The sequence below is a fragment of the Physcomitrium patens genome, chromosome 9 (assembly GCF_059467195.1).
Source record: "Physcomitrium patens ecotype Gransden chromosome 9, ASM5946719v1, whole genome shotgun sequence".
NCBI lineage: Eukaryota > Viridiplantae > Streptophyta > Bryopsida > Funariales > Funariaceae > Physcomitrium > Physcomitrium patens.
The window spans coordinates 11,595,759-11,612,760 of record NC_143418.1 but is presented as its reverse complement, the minus strand read 5'-3'; the positions used below and the strand labels follow the sequence as shown (position 1 = coordinate 11,612,760).

The 17,002-nt window shown below is 38.2% G+C and overlaps 2 protein-coding genes across 5 annotated transcripts; one reads left to right on the top strand and one right to left on the bottom strand.

The window, feature by feature from the left end:
• Positions 1 to 3,043: 3,043 nt before the first annotated feature.
• On the top strand, positions 3,044 to 7,608 carry LOC112287154 (inositol transporter 1). 4 transcript variants are annotated; one of them, XM_090253171.1, is made up of 8 exons: positions 3,044 to 3,165; positions 4,312 to 4,688; positions 5,003 to 5,073; positions 5,202 to 5,537; positions 5,663 to 5,770; positions 5,977 to 6,174; positions 6,411 to 6,821; positions 6,967 to 7,608. In XM_090253171.1, the coding sequence occupies exons 2-8, from the start codon at positions 4,490 to 4,492 to the stop codon at positions 7,471 to 7,473; spliced, it is 1,830 nt and encodes a 609-aa protein (XP_090109297.1). In that variant the 5' UTR covers positions 3,044 to 3,165; positions 4,312 to 4,489; the 3' UTR covers positions 7,474 to 7,608. The 4 variants fall into 4 exon arrangements, with proteins under 4 accessions (XP_090109297.1, XP_024385680.1, XP_090109296.1 ...); XM_024529912.3 differs by lacking the exon at positions 3,044 to 3,165 and adding an exon at positions 3,246 to 3,796; XM_090253170.1 differs by lacking the exon at positions 3,044 to 3,165 and adding an exon at positions 3,370 to 3,519.
• Positions 7,609 to 8,996: 1,388 nt separating this feature from the next.
• Positions 8,997 to 12,190, bottom strand: LOC112287153 (U-box domain-containing protein 1). Its single transcript, XM_024529908.3, has one exon. It carries the CDS (start codon positions 11,442 to 11,444, stop codon positions 9,408 to 9,410), a length of 2,037 nt encoding a protein of 678 aa, XP_024385676.1. The 5' UTR covers positions 11,445 to 12,190; the 3' UTR covers positions 8,997 to 9,407.
• Positions 12,191 to 17,002: the final 4,812 nt, after the last annotated feature.

The following is a 17,002-nucleotide window of genomic DNA, read 5'->3' as shown; positions in this document are numbered from 1 at the left end:
CAACAAACACCTTTCTTTGCAAATTATGGTTATCATTCATGACTTGATACTTTCAACTTTTTAAAAGATGATAATCCTGTGACGAAAGATTTGACAAATTGTTTGTTAAAGCTACATATAATATTCAAGGTACAGTTAAAAAGAGCTCAAAAACGTCAAAAAATTAATGCGAATGCCTATCATAAGAAACAACCACAATTCAATATAGATGACAAGATATAGTTATTTTATTGTAATATCAAGACTACTCATCGTTGTGATATGTTGAACTATTGTAAGCTTGGACCTTTTTTTATTAGTGAATAAATCAAACTTATTGCTAATTGATTATATCTATCAGAGTCTATGAAGATCTACCTTGTATTTTGCATACCCCTTCTTGAGTCATATAAGACAATGAATATCTTAAAAAGAAGACAAATGCCACTTCTTCCTATAGAAATGGATAATAATCAAGAATTTGAATTAGAAGAAGTCTTAGACTCAAGGCATCGCTGAAATAGGTTGGAATATCTTGTTCATTGGCATGGATATGATATTAGTAAACACACATAAAAGCCAATAAAGAATCTTGCAAATGCAACAAAGAGAGTTGAAGCTTTTTATTGATGACATCTATCAAAATCAAGATGAAGAATAGCAAAGATTTGTTATAAAAGAAACAAGATCAAAAGAAGATAATACTCTATCTCCTATCATTTTTGTAGTTTCTTTGTATTTTTGATGCTAAAGAGATGGAGAATCAATAATCAGCAAATTCAACTCAAAAGCTTTCATTTGCGGACTTATCAAATGAGACATTGCAATTGTCACAATCTTCAAGATGACAAAATCAAGATGAAGATCTTCAAAATGATATGTCTTTCTTTGAATAGATGGCAAGATACAATATATTCAGTATTATGACCTTGGAAGAGACTTCCAATGTGTGGTGATTTTATTAGAGGTAGGAACAACTCCTAATAGTGTTTCAAATGTTTCATTTGAAAGAAGTTATGAAAGCCTTAATAACAACCAAATAACAAGATGGTCTTCTTGCCCTAGTATAAGACACTATTGATGGCTGAGATGACCTATTAATTATCTTTAAAAAGAATAAAGATCAAAGTATGTAGCAAATATAATTCATCGCATCTTAAATTTCCTCAACATATGAAAATTACTCTTTATAGAACTTGACCCTAGAAGGAGGGTAATGTCATGGATATACATATATTCTTTAGTAAATATCTATATGAATAAGTAGAAGTAGGTAAAAAATAAAAGTAGATTAATTTCTTAAAACCTTATAGAAAAGCTTCCTAGAAGCTTCATAGACATTACTTTGACTTTATATATATTTGTAGTTGATTAGTAGGTTAGAAACTTGATCAACAAGTTAATCACATGTTGATAGCTTCCAAAACAAGCTAATTCTATGGTGCACATATAAAAAACTTGTCTTGCAAGCTAAGATATGTGTCTTGCAAAGTCAACATGTTTTGGAGGTCATATAGGACATCATCATGTAGCTCCTAATTAAGAATATATATGGAGGCAAGAGTGAAGTCTTATTCACTCTTAATAACGCCTTTTTAGTCCTAAGTCTTGTTTCAAGACTTTCTAATCTTCTTATTTTTGGCAATAATCTTTCTAGTTCAATATTATATCATCTTTGAGTGACTTTTTAGTTCTTTTCAATGATAGAAGAGTGTATTGAGGATTTACTTTCTTCAAGATTCATGTCCTTGACAAAATCTATATCTAATTTTTATATAAGAATCTTTTAAAAAAACTCTTATATAAAGACTTATGTTAGAGAAGATCTATTGATAATTCATATATAATTTAACTTGAAAAAAATATCTCTATCTACATAGTTTTTATATTGTTACAAAGCAACTAACATATTTCTACTATGTAATTGGTATCCTATCTAAATTGGCTTTAGAAGCACTAATTTACTATATTATGATTGGAGTACCAATTAGAATATAATCTATTATTAACAAACCATTATCAATTAACTTATTTATATATAATCAATCTAAACAACAAGTATTTTTCTACAATACTTAAAACTAATAGAGACTAGAGTATCTTATGTTAAAATCTATTTTCATTAAAATATGTCTTTCAAAACATCACTAATACCACTTCCCATACTAAGAAGATTGACAAGATTGGTACATTCAAATCTATGTATTTTGAGTTATTTATCTCTATAAGTACCGATAGGAATTTATTCAACAAAATAATAGCTATAAAATATTGTATTTCTATTAAATGAATAAAAAAAATAATATCTAATTTAAATGATTATGAAATAACATTAAAATGCAGATATTTAAATCATCAAAAAAATTATTATTTATTATAAAATAAGCTTTGAAAGTGGTATGGAAAATTCTTAAAATTGCATCCTATTGCATTTGGCTATACTAAAATAATACATCTTTTTGTTGCTATAAGGTAAAACAAAGTAAAAAAGTTGATTTATGTGGCAACCAAATAAATCAAATCAAAATCATACAAAAAAATAAAAAAGAATATATGAACAATTATTGGACTTTATTGACATCATTAAAGTGCTTCTTTTATTATTAACACTTCTAATTGATTTACTTATCAATCATACTTTAAAAAATAATTTAAAAAGCTTTCAAATTTTAATTTTAAATTATTTATATTCAATATCTTTAACAAAAAAATTAAATCAAATTAAAAAATAACAAAAACCAAAAACCTACTTATAAAAATGCCCATTCAAAAGCTATTTTTTCCATTGATACATGATACATCTCAAGCAAATTTATTTGGACAATGATTTTTCATTGTACTAATCTTCCACTCTTATAACTTGTTATGCTCTCTGAAATAGATACACGTAATGTATTATACGTAATGTATTATACTACCCTAGAGGATGGATTACCTTATGCACGTTAAAACTTTATGATATGTATTCCAAATCATTTTTTGTTGTTTACACTCTTCATGGAGAATGGCAATCTTGTAATAGGCTGTGCCTGCTTGCTTGCAACAAGAATGAATGTGTTGAAATATTCCTGAAGTGCACTTGCAGCATGGCAAAACCAAGTTCTCTCACCTCCACACCTCCATAGCCAACAGATGTACGCTCATCGCAGAGCTGTTTCCTCGGCCCAACGTGCTGCAACAAATGGGGTGAACACACGCCTCTACTTGGGAAATGGGTTTTTTGCTGTCAAATGCTTGCTATTTGATTCCGTAACTATGCGTCATGGAGATCATCGCTCGCTCATTGACACGAGAACTTTGTGTTCGACTTTCTACTCCGAGTTGTCTCTTGTTGCCCAGCTTCATATAGTTCATCCCAACCACACTGCGTCTTCCGAATATGTGAAAATTCTTGCAGCTTCGTTATATCCGCCTAGGATTATCGACGATTTATCATTGTGGAGACTGGGTTAAGTCTTTTGGAGTGGGATGCGGAGAGTGGAGTACACGGAAGGAGAAGAGGTTCCTCTGCGACAACGGGATCTTGAGCGGAAACTTAGGGTGGATCTCGGATTCCCCCCTTGGATTGTCCCTTTTCTGACCTGGAGTGTATATCCGGTGATTGTAGAGTCAGTTTCTTAGCAACTAGGGAAAGGGAGAGACGGAGAGGAGGAGGAACGGATTCGAAGTCGCGCCTCATTTGGTCCCCATGTTTGTGTCTAGATTGTTGGGTATTCCCGCATTCATCTGTTGCCTAGATTTCGGTTGGAGTTCTCGACAAATGTAGTCCTACAAATTTCGCGAATGCCTCCGTGAACGCAGCAGAGCTGCTGGAATGGTGGGTTTTCTGTTGTCTGCTCTCTATTCTCTAACGGTCATCGATTCGGAATTCTCGTCTTGGTTGAGGATCCGATGTTGAAAATTGTGGAGGGGTTTGTTTTTAGCTATGTAGGAAGAATTTCTCGCTACTTTCACCTTGGTTTGGATTAGCTCATGTTTGCTGCTTGGATAGTTTCTGACCCCTACTGTATGGCGCTCTGTTTTTCAATATTTGCTAAAATCTGCTTAATCAAAGCAGCTTTTCTTTGAAATGTAGTTCGTCAACTCTCTTGTTTTGCCGTTTGATTAGTGAAACTCATCCTGTCAGTTAGTTAAGAGAAGCTGTTCCATATCTACTCAAGGTTTAACGATCGCAATATGTTAAGGTTTTGTTTCAGCACAGTTGCTATTGTCACATTTATTCCTTCATGCCGATTGCTGAATAGTCTGATGAATAAGATTACGCAATTGTGTGCGTCTTAAATGGTTATTTTCTAGTAAGATCATTTGTGAGCAGTGTGAAACTTTCTGCAGGTGGGACGTTCTCTACAAACGTGCAATTATAATGTTTTAGAATTTGGAAGAAATCAATAGTTGAAAAACTGGTGGGAAATATTTGCAGTAATTCAAATTTTCCCTGTTTACAACAACCAAGTTTGTTTGGGTGTTAGAGTAGCCAAGTTTTGGATAGATCATTGCATGTTAGACCGGAATGCCAGATGAACCATGGGTGAAGAATAGTACAAGGAGAGTAAAATTCGCTGGAGATAACACGAATTCGTCCCAAATGGCGTCAGCGTTGATATCTGGCACTGGCAACCAGATCGGTACACCTTCAGCTTCGAAGCACTTCGTATTTCTTTTAGCACTTGCAGCTGGTATTGGTGGCTTCCTATTCGGCTATGACACAGGTGATTTGGCTTGTCTCTTTGATTTGAAAGCTTGTCCAGCACTGCTTGCACGATCAAATTTCTTGGCCGTGAATATTAAATTCCTTAAAACTGTCTTTCTTGCTTACTCGGCTCCTGATCAGCTCCAGCTTCTGCTTTCAAAATGTGATATTGTTAGTTGACTTTCTTTTCAGTTTTTGCTCCACAATTGCACCTTTCAATTTCGCCCTTTGTGCAGACCGGTGTATGCAGGTTTCGACTTTTGAGCTGCTATTTAATGTGAATCACTGGATTGTTACTGAGAAACAACTTTTTTTCTTCTGATGAATTTTCAGGTGTCATATCAGGAGCACTCTTGTTCATACGCGATGACTTCACTTCAGTAAATAAGAGCTCTTTTTTGCAGGTATAATCCTTGACTCCCATTTAAATGTACTCTTGGGCAGTCACCACTTCTTACAGTTGAGCCCAATACATGCCACATTCCAAATGATGTATGTTTCTTATTTCCGGTTTGCCTCTACTGTCTTGCAGGAGGCAATTGTGAGCATGGCCATCGCTGGGGCGGTTGTGGGCGCTGCAGTGGGAGGTTTACTCAATGATCGTCTGGGAAGAAGATTCTGCATTCTGGGGTCAGATATTATTTTCACAATCGGTGCTTTACTCATGGCTGCAGCTCCTGGACCTGGAATCTTGATCTGTGGCCGATTCTTAGTGGGTTTGGGCGTTGGAGTTACGTCCATGACAGTACCCTTGTACATAGCAGAGGTCTCACCGCCGAAAATACGGGGAAGCCTTGTCACTCTTAACGTACTCATGATAACTTCCGGCCAATTTTTGTCATACCTTATCAATCTTGGCTTCACGAAGGTACGACACTTTTGACCCAGAGTTCAAATCTTCTTGTAGGTATAGGTGAGCTACTGTGTCAAAGGATTTGATCATGTACCATTTGTTGAATGTATTTGTTTCACATGGAACTTTCTGTCAACTAGGTTCCAGGCAACTGGCGCTGGATGTTGGGCGTTGCAGCAGTCCCAGCGGTGTTGCAAGCAGTTCTCTTCTGTTTTCTGCCCGAATCCCCTCGATGGTATGTTCGTCAGGTATTGCTCTTTTTCGTAGCTCAACTAATCCACTTATGTCTGTTACGAACCTGGTCTAATCTCTTTGCCAAGTCAAGGATTTTTGTGAAGCTCTTTCGAATAATAACTCGCTGATGATTCTTACTTCAGAAGATTTGGAGAATACAACTTGTTTCTTTCAACAGCTCCTCTAGTCCCTTCTAATAACCTGTTGTGACGCATTTCAGAAAAGATTCGATGAAGCAGTTTCTGTGTTGAAGAGGTTGTATCCTAGTGGCGAAGGCATTGCAGCATATGATGAAGTGGCAGCCGCCGCTTCAGAGTGGCATCATGAAGACAACCCTCAAGCTCAGGGAATAAATTTTCGTGATATCCTTGTCACCAAGAGGAAACGTATGGCTCTTACTGCAGGTGTAGGTATGCAGGTAAGCAATCACTAGCGTTACTCTCTTAACTCAAGTCTGAGTCATTCATGGATACAATATGGATGCTGATGTAGTTTTTTCATATCTGGAGTATTAAGCTTGCTGGTCTTCATAAACGAGTGCATTAATGTTTTCACATGTTCATTGTGTTCATGTCCCGGAACATGTTGCATTCATGAAGACGAGCGTCATCATATATTGAATAAACTTTCTATTGATGGCTTCACCACTTGCAGGTTTTCCAGCAGCTGGTAGGTATAAACACAGTAATGTACTACAGCCCTTCCATTATAGAATTCGCAGGGTATGCATCACACGAAACTGCACTATTACTCTCTGCCGGTGTTGCAGCAATGAACGCCATCGGCACCGTTGCAGGCATCTTCCTTATTGATCGATGTGGAAGGAGACGGCTGGCGATTCTTAGCTTGGTGGGAGTGATTTCAGCGCTTTGTTTGCTTTCAGTAGCTTTTCATCTTACCAGTTCTAGCTCACCTAATATCAGTTGGGCAGCGCATCCTGACAAGGCTGATATCACATGTCCTGCTTTCCCTTATTCTGGCAATGCGTCGACGTTCGAATTTCCACCAACATGCACAGGTTGCTTGCAAGCAAATTGTGGCTTCTGTGCAGCTGCAAAGGACGAGGTGCCATTCATTGTTGCCTCAAGTGAATTTTCTCGTGAAATATGGTGTTTGCAGATATGGTGTAGCATGTATCAACGTGTTAGTGCTGCTCGTGCTGATCCACTGTTTAGGCTTGATAATCGAAGCGTTATATGTTGTTTTGCAGATGCTACCAGGAAATTGCTTTACGTATACGGATAATGCGGGGCACGTATGCCAAAATCTTGCGCGATCGTGGTTCACACGAGGATGCCCCAGTGATTACGGATGGCTTGCATTATTAGGTTTAGTGCTGTACTTGCTAGCGTTTGCTCCGGGGATGGGACCTGTACCGTGGACAGTCAACTCTGAAATCTATTCGTTGCAGGACAGGGGCGTATGTGGAGGAATAGCTGCTACAGCCAATTGGATTTCCAACTTCGTAATTGCACAGACTTTCTTGTCCTTGACTGATGCATTGGGGACCTCGAAGACATTTCTCCTGTTTGCAGGACTGGCTGTGGCAGCGCTTCTCTTTGTTCTTTGTTATTTACCGGAGACGAAGGGACTGTCTTTTGAGCAGGTCGAGTTGCTCTTCAAATCACGGGAGAACTCTTCGAGCTGGATGCCATTCTTAAACACTGATGCCGAGTATGTCCTAATAGGTGGAGAGCCTGGTTCTATTGAGTCGTAGGACTTGTGTAGAAATTCTACCTTTACGGGATTTCTATATTATTAAGGGAGGGCAATACCGTTATGCACGCACTCATTTGGTGACGGAGGAATCCGTGGACAAATTTATGGAAGACCGGATTCACAAAAGCAAAAACACGAACGGAGGAGCTCGGCCCTATCAAAACGACGTCCTGCATGACATACGTCTGAACGGGACTTCCAAATTCATCTATCTTTCCAAAGTCACATGTGGCATAACCATTCATTTCAACGATCCTCTCCCCATCCGTTAAAATCAGAGGGAGCACCATCTTTCAGTACAGAAACTTTGAATAGAGGCACGGCGTTCTAATACACGATATCCAGAGGATCATTTCTCGTGCCTCCAGAAAAAAATTAAGCTTGCACGAGGAAGCAAGGAATCATGCAGTTCAAAAGCATCAACGTCCCCCGTCAACTTCCATTATCATACACATAGCCGAGTTAGAAAAATTCCTACTTGACGAAGTAGACGAAGGGGACTAAAAGTTCAAATACAGAAGTCTACCCTGCTTCGTCCATGTTGACTTTGCTGCTCCACTAGTTCCGATCAAGAGTAGAGCCAGTGCCGCTTCAAAATAACAGTTATGCTGCTGCGATCCGGCCTGACAGTGGGACGAAGGGTCGCGCCCTCTTCTCGATGAAAAAACTTCTTGCCATGACAGCAAGGGATTCCACAATTCTCTCAGGATATAAAATGCTGACAATAGAAATTCGTCTCGACTTAGAAATTGAAGATCAGTACAACTCTATTAAATCAAGTAACAATGACCAAAAATTTTAATGCGTCGCTTTCTGTTCCTGTAATCGTATCTACACTTCTCAGTATGTTCAGATTCCGTACTTCAGATTCAAAGATACATAAATGTTGTTTAACAGATTCCTTACAGTTATTTAAAAACCATCGAATTGAATACTGTAACAAAAGATTCGTCACTTTAGCATCCGGTGTGCTCAATCCTCAATCAAGTCTACAATTGGCATCGAGCTTGCCTTTTTAGCTTCCCCATGAGATTTCCCTGCATTTGAATCCAAAATCGTCGGCGCTGAACCAGAATTGATCGTAAGCTTTATACGACATGCAATCCGGAGTAACCGATTTCTCCTGACAGACTTGAGTTCGCCATTTGGATTTGCAAGTGTACAGCTTAACGTGCAATGGCAAGAGGATCTTCCACCGGATTTTGCCTTCATGATAGTTCAACCTAGTTAAGGCGGACGCCATTGTCAAGCTCATCTATCAGATGTCAATGGATCCTCGTTACAATTCAGCATGACCCAATCCAAATTCTCTGGGACTCCACTCAATCTCAACTTCAAGTTCGTACATCGATACGCAAGTGATGATTGTAGAAGTAGCAATCCGTAAAACAATGCGACGATAAGTTTCACATCATTCATATGCGTCAACTCATGGGCGCCAACGCATGTGATGTACTTTCGAATTAGGAATACATATCAATGAAGGGACAGCGCGTCATTGATACCGAGCATGCAATGGTGTGTTGTCAAGTAGGTCCTTGAAACATTAGTGGGTGAAGAATGTATAATACAAACACTGGACATTCATGTCCGTGACTCTGCAGTTGTAACAATGGGTGCCTAGGCTACCAAAATTTGCTTTCGAAAGTGGTAAGGTGAAACTCCGGATATCGTTTCTGCCGACTGATTCGGAGTCTGTGTTAAGTCCGCCATGATTGTCCAGATCGATTTCCAGGGTTTGTGATGAATGACGTGCAAGACAATGATAGAGATTGTAGGATTATTCGACATTCAACAGCAACTATCTACAGAAACGCTTTGGTTCGAACCCTGGTACATCTTGGATCTCAGGAACACGACATTCTGAATACTCCCTGGTCACTGTGTGGCCCAACAAGAAACCTGTCGTGTTCTAAAAGTAGGGTGACTGCCCTAGACAGAAGCCTCCAAGGATCGAAGGAGCTTGAGAAGAGCGCCAGCTTTGCGCTTAGCCCGCAGCGTGCCAGTGGTGAGCAAGTTGTAGAGATCTGGGACGATGGTATTCACATGCTGACTGACGTCGTCGAGGATGACTCGGTCACGAGTTTTGCACATGGCTAGGAGCACAGATGTGGCATATTCTCGCCCTTTCGGTGACCCATGTCGCAGACGAGGAGCTATCACAGAGATGGCAGACGCGTCGCGGATGGCATTAACGCCTTCTGGGAAAGTCGCGAGCAGCGCTAGGACTGCCGCGCACGCGTCTACCATAAGGGGTGATTCATCTGACAGCAGAACGACTAGCGCGGGCACCGCACCAGCTTCAACGATCTTTGCCTTGTTGCCGTGGTAGACGGCCAAGTTGAACAACGCGGTAGCGGCGTCCCTCTTTCCTCTTTGTCCGCTCCCTTCACGAAGGAGGGTTACCAGAGCCGGAATTGCACCCAACTTACCTCCGATCAGAACCTTCACCTCGTCATTACCCGACAGAGAAAACAATGCTGCAGCGGCATTTTCCCGGGCTTCCATGGTGTGACCCGATATCAGCACATCAACAATCACGTCCAACGCACCGGCCGCAAGGATTTGCTTTTTGATATCCTCCTGGATGGAAATGTTCAAGAGAGTTGTGACGGCGTGCTCTTGAATTTTGGCGTCAGAAGATGATAAAAGAGGAAGAAGAATGGAAATGCCTCCAGCTTCTGCGATGCAAATCCTGTTCTCAGGTCCAGATTTAGAAAGCAGTCGAAGCTCGCGGGCAACTAGCTTTTGCACGTGCTGGTTTCCGGTGTGCAGTTTCTGAATCAAGAACTTGGCAGTGAGCTGCATGGCCTCAAGGGCTGCACCTTCACCCTGCGCAATATGTTGGATACCAGCACCTTTCTTAATAGATCTGTGGACTCCGTCCATCTCAAACGGGACGTTGTTCTCCTCACACCACAGTGAAATCAAACTTTTGAGGGCAAAATTGCAGATCATATTTTGATGAGCAAGCTTCTGACCCGTCTTGGGACATGTTGAGTTTCCTGCCCCAATCCACCTAGTGATGGATGTCTTGTCATAAGTCTGGCCTGTTGCAACGATCACAGGATCGCGCATGAGGTCAAGGGTGATAGGACATAGAAACTCAGCTGGAGGAGTCACCATCGAAACATCTGTAGAATCCTCAATTGATCCCTCAGAATTTCTTGAGAGAACTTGAGAAACTTCTTCATCTAATCCTTCGAATTCGGATGAGTAAAGCACATATTTCCCATAGCGCACGAAGCCAACTAAGTTAGCAAGCCCTTGCTGTGTCTTCAAGTCTTCCTTCCTTCCTTCTTCCATCTTTAACTCCTCCAATCTGTGGATCTCCGTTTCACAGTCCCGGGCGTTTAACAGCTGAATCGTGCTGAAGAATTGCATGAGATCAGACGGATTCGGGGCTACTTTAAGCTCCATCAGTTTCAGCGTGCTAATGAGGTCTTCACGCAGTTGAAGTTCAACTGGATTCAGAGAGAGGCGAGACCGAAGCACTTGCTTACGCACCATGGCGATTTGCTCTAAGTCTTCCTCCGACAGATCCAGAAGATCGAAAGGTAAGGCACTAAGTGCTTTTCCCAAACTTTGCGAGAGCTCATGAAAGTACTGCCCATATGTCTCTTGTTCCATGAGCAACCAAAAAGTACTGCTTTCTCTGCACTCTTCGAGCAGCATGTACCCCTTCTGCATCAAACTGTGCAAATCACGGAAAACAATCACAACAGATGGAGGGATAGGACGGGTAGACTCCCTAAGTTCCTCGAAAAGGGTCGTCAAAAGCTCAATTCTGCGGATGAAGTTGGTGGCGTTCTTATGCTGGGAGAATTTTGGCTTTCCACAAGATGCCACAGCCTTCGTTAGGCTGAGCAGTGCTTTCACCAAGGTCTTGGCAGAAGGAGTTGGAGGGGGAGGCAACGCTAGCACCATACGCCTCTTCTTGTTTATCTGCATAAGCGCAAGTTGTGCCATCCTAAAGACTTTCTTCGCTACCTCGAAACCCCGACACTCACTTTCGTTTCACCACGATATGCTAAACTGTCGTCAAGCTACTGCTTCTTGTCCCCTTGTTCCAAATCCGACCTTCCACCTCTGTCCGCCGTTACAGATATCCTCGAAGACGCTGGGTGTGACCTGCCTTCCACTGCTTGACACCATCCATACCTCACCAATCCATGTCAACTTCTTGCCAGATCGCTTTCACAAGACTCAAAACCAAACAAGCTCCAATCTCCACAACGTCGCTCGACGCAATTCAATCCTTGATAGTAAGCACTTATCCCTCGCCGGCATCCGTTTTTTGAATATATGTGGTTGAGAGGAGTCCAACGAAGGTCTATAAAAGAGCACACAGATTCCTAAGCAGACACCGAAGGGCCTCCACGAAGGGCCTCCATTGTCAACGATCCGCGCTTCCGATGCATGTAATTCCAATGAAGACGATCACTGCGTGTGTCAGGAAATAGGTCATGCCCCACTCGCCAGGCAGGTTCCGGTCACCGCTGCCCCCACACAGCAACAACTCGACCTGACAATTCCTGTGCCGGGATTCTACACCCCGCCCATCTTGCGAATTAAACACGTGCTTCCAACAGATCTCGAATTCTGGGGGGCAGCATCAGCGTACGAGCTGACTCAGAAAAAAAAGTTACAACACCACATAGTGAAGGATGCCGACTATTGGCAACTTTTTCAACCTGATCTGGGCAGCCAGGGGCGACAGCTCTGGAATGAGTGCAGGTGAGGGCTGCCAGGGGCGACGGTTCTAGAATACTCGAATTAATGACTGCAGCACTTTCCTGTGAAACTCCACAAACAAAGGCCAAGACTGATTTTCAGGGAAATAAAATAAAAAATCGCAAAGGATGAAAACTCTCACCGAAGTTCGTCTCCTTTGAAAATTTCCTTGACGAGCGCAGCGACTTGAAAATGGATGTGAGTGAGGCCATCGATTCCGCCATTGCCGGTCTATCCATCACTTTGAATCGCATTACCCGGTGGAGATTCGAAGCCTGCTTTGCGAATCTAGGGGCTGGGGAAGGGCGGTTGAACCTGGCAGGACTACAGTGCAATGGCGCGGCCCATCACTCCACATGCTTTCCCGCTTGTCATTAATTATAAAAAGAAAACTTGACAATGCGTTTCACTCGAAGCGTGGGGGGTGTGGAAATTTAGTCCGACGTTGAAAGGCGGTGATTCGATGGAGTTGATTTCCTTGTCGCCATCGTCGAGAATGAAGATGCTTCAGTGGGCGGGGTTAGAACTGTTTTTTCTGTCCCTAGTGATGGCTCCTCGATGTGTCCGCGGTTAAGGGCGTGATTTCTTCACTTTTATGGGCCTAAACTAAATGTCCTTTGTGAGCTACTCCTTTTCAAGTTGTTTTTCAAGCGAAATATATAAATGTTGGTTGTAAGTAATTCTTCAATCAAACAATATATATATATATATATATATATATGCGTATATATATGCGTGTAAAATTATATTTATTGAAACCAACAAAAATTCATATTATAATTTTTTAATTGATATGTAGATTAAGAATAAGAATAAAAAATAGCAAATTTACACTAATTTAAAAAACTATGTTTGGTATGTTAGAAGTATTTGTGAAATGTTTTCTTAATCTTAATACTTTTGTTTGTATGCAAATGTATCTAAATTCGTTAGGAACAAGCCAGTGTGATGGTGCATAAAAACATTGCAATAAAAACAAAAATGTAAAAGTAAAGGTATGTGGAAACTAAAATTGTAAAGACATTAAAATAATTTCGCCAAATTATCTGAAAGGAAAAAAATTCCTGTTTAGTTTTGATAATATTCAATTATTCGAGAATGCCTATACGATGTGAATTTTGCTATTATCAACATGCTTTCTTAATAAATGTCTTCTTAGTAAAAGTAGATGCGTTAGTACAATTGCTTGACAATTATTAAACATATAAATTCCAAAACACATTCAATAATTTCGGTTTACTTAAAATTTAAAATTTTCATGACATTTTAATTTGAAACCAATATATTAAATATGAACCTCAATCAAATGTGTAAGCAAAATTGATAATGTTCTAAAAAAATGACTCAAAGCTTCTATATGCAAGTTACTTTTAAGAACCCCGAAAAGAACAATTAAACTTAAACATCCCAGAATCAAGTATGATATACTAAAATCAATTATACAAGTAATTTTGAGATCTAAAAAGTCTAAGATCACAAGAATCTTGGTGGCTTTTAATAGAAATATAGATGGTTTCAGTTTACTTTTTAGTACCATGTAAAAATACACAGTTTCTTCATATAATTTTATATATGAATGTGTGAGTGTATATATATATTATTGGAAGCTCTGAGAATGAATACATCTAAAGATAAAATGATTCCATGAAGGATTTCAAAACAAATAATCCTTTCATAATCATAAATACAATTATCAGATTCTTATTTTAAAAAACATGTTTGGGCTGTTACTTAATATTTTTGGCATAAAATATATTTTTTGGAAAACATTCGATGGTAATAGAAAATTTCAAATTTTCAGTTTACTGATTTCTATTAAGTCACTTAAAGTGTTCTGTAATCTTTGGACTCTACGTCTTCTCTTGGCGACAATTTCAAATAAATAGAAATATGTGTATTTTAGTTTTTTTCATGTTTACACAACTGAATGATATAGATTATGAAAATAACTGTTAAATTATGAAGTCATCTATTTATACTTATATATATTCCATACATCTCTTTAAACAGTAACCACTGTTAACAATATACATCAATGATTCATTTCTATTTATATCATAATCCAAATCATCAAAACATTGTCAAGCCTAAAACTCAAAGCTCCTTTGACTTCAGTGCCAAATTACACTAATTGTAACTAGGTTTGACTTTACAGGCTCAAAACTATTATCCTATAATTGTTAGAAAGAAATATTCAAGCATGATCATATTTGTTGTTAGAAAACACCTTCTTTTATCTGTTAAGTGCTTGTACAAAGTTGAAGGTTGAAAATATTGAACTGATTATTAATTAATTTATTTTCTCAAACGATTTTCAAACTAAGTTGTACACAACAATATAGGAGTAACTATAGAATATTCTCTCATAGAATATAACACCAAAAACAATTTTAAGTATTATAATTGAAAACAATGCTTGCAAAATAATTGGATACACGGGATATCTGCTTCCATTAATCATTTAAAAACCTTTCAACTACAATGTCATATAATGGAAAAATGATTTTTATTTAATCATTGGAGCATGCTTTGTAACAGTCTATTAATGAAAAGAAAAAGATAAGATTTGGAGCTTTTATTGGCAAAACTCTTGACTGTATTTTTTATGTAATTTTTTTGAAAAGTATTAAATAAAAAAATAAATTGAAATATTGTTTGGTTATGTTGAACTCATAACCATGCATTTTACTAAAAAATTCAATCGTCTTTAGTCATTTGTAAAAAAAAACATTTCAATTTTATGTTCTACAATGAAATTAAATTTTGAATGAAGGTGATGATTAAAGAATAATTTGTTACTTTAAAATTTTATTTTTTAAAATCTTACATATATATTTTAAGATGAGTATGAAAACTTGTTATCAAATTATTTGTGGTAGTTCTTAAAGAAAAAAAAAAAAAAAAAAAAAAAAAATGGTGATAGTGATTCATTTTAAATCTATATATATATATATATATATATAAACCCATTAACTTGACCTATGTATATGTCAATTTGTTTTTAAAAAATAGACTGTTAACAAAGAAAACAGCATAATCATAGTAACAATCCATTATTTGTCCTTTTGAAACCAACACAATATTCTTAAAAATTCCAAATTATTTTGAAAGTTACTATAAAAACAAGAGTAAAGACATGGTTGAATAAGCCATGTACAATCCACATAAAGTGCACATCAAAAAATGAATTAATTCATTATTTGGGGTTTTAAGAACCAAACCTGACGTTTAGAATTCCATTTATAAATATTTTCTCATTAATTTTTGTAAATAAAATTCTAAATTAAAAGGATTTATTTTTAAAGGAGAATAATATGTTTTCAACAAATTCAGCATATATGCTGAAAACATGTAATCAAACCCCACCAATTCCTATGCTTTTATTTTTTTATGTTCAAATTCTACTTCTATTTTCTTCAAGCAAACTGTATTCAAACCACCATCAAAAAGTTTTGATTCCATACTTGCACAGACTTCTCATGAAGATATGAAAATCCTGAACCATGGTTCACATCAACACAGGATATGCTTTGGGTACCACAACTTGCCACCATATTTTGGCGTTTTCCATCATTATATATGTTGTCACTTGTTATCAACACCAATATTTTGTTAATTCTTTTCATACTTATTTTCAACGCTGTAGCAGGCATGTAAAGTTGCCTTGAACTGGGTAGGTACTTATCATCATCTATGGGTTGTAGAATTTTTTTTTGTGGGCAGGTCCCATGTCTTCGTTGACTTGTTTGTCCAAGTCCACTTGATCATCCACTATGGCTAGACTGGCCAAAGTTTCCAATTGCATCATCCTTCAGGTTGTCTGCATTTATCACACTCTTTGACCTACGTGGAACCTTGAAGACACCTCAATAGAAACAAAGTAGCAAGGTTGCATGCACATTCCGCACACACACACCCTCTCATATCTTTATACAGATGTATATAGAGGCATTTTTTTAGTTTTATTTATTTATTTGTTTGTTTGTTTAATATAATGATGCTGATGGATCTTGTGCATGCTGCATGTGGAGGTGCTGCTCTTGCTGCACCCATGAGCACATAGTATTGCAATAGTTTTTTTTATCTCAATCAAGTGTAGGAGGTTTTGTTTTCATGCAACAGAGCTAGTTTTTGCACCCATGCAAAATGTAGGAAAAGTTCAAGTGCAGGAAACATTGTGAGCCAAACTTACACATAAATTCTAGCAGGAGCAATTCCACACACACAATCTCATGCTTGTGGAATTCGTGCAAGTTCATGGAGCTACTGGCTTGACCAACTCAGAGGAGCAGCAAGTCAACACATTTATTTCTTTACTTATTTATTTATTTATTTGTTTGTTTATTTATTACAGTTGGAATCCAGGTTGAAGACTTTATATTACATCCAACAAAAACCACTCATGATGGGGGTCTACTTTTTGGACACGTAATAAAGTGGGCCAACTTTGTCACCAGCAACATCCAATTCAATGTTGGAGAAGTATAATGCAATCTCAATCAATTAGAAACCACACACACAATTGTGATTTTGTAGGATAGTAACCATTTGTTGTAACCTTGGACTTCTAAATCATGCAATATAATTTGTTGATTGCTCTGAGCACAATAGTTATATGTCAATATTGCAGGTGTGAATTGTAATCACCAACCACCTTGCTGTGCATTTAGATGCTTACTCGTCTATTTACTTTATGAATCATCTGCCTCTTCTTCATGTGGAAGACTAATTTTAATTTAGAGTACCCCATGGATCTCTAGAAACAGACCTAGGCCACTTTTTGCCATTTACTG

What these genes read in the sequence shown, in the direction of transcription:
- LOC112287153 (XM_024529908.3), bottom strand. Translation starts at nt 11,444, where the DNA reads ATGGCACAACTTGCGCTTATGCAGATAAACAAGAAGAGGCGTATGGTG.
- LOC112287154 (XM_090253171.1), top strand. Translation starts at nt 4,490, where the DNA reads ATGCCAGATGAACCATGGGTGAAGAATAGTACAAGGAGAGTAAAATTC. An exon ending in TCAATCTTGGCTTCACGAAG is followed by an intron (nt 5,538 to 5,662) that starts GTACGACACTTT and finishes TCTGTCAACTAG; the next exon opens with GTTCCAGGCAACTGGCGCTG. An exon ending in CTGCAGGTGTAGGTATGCAG is followed by an intron (nt 6,175 to 6,410) that starts GTAAGCAATCAC and finishes CACCACTTGCAG; the next exon opens with GTTTTCCAGCAGCTGGTAGG.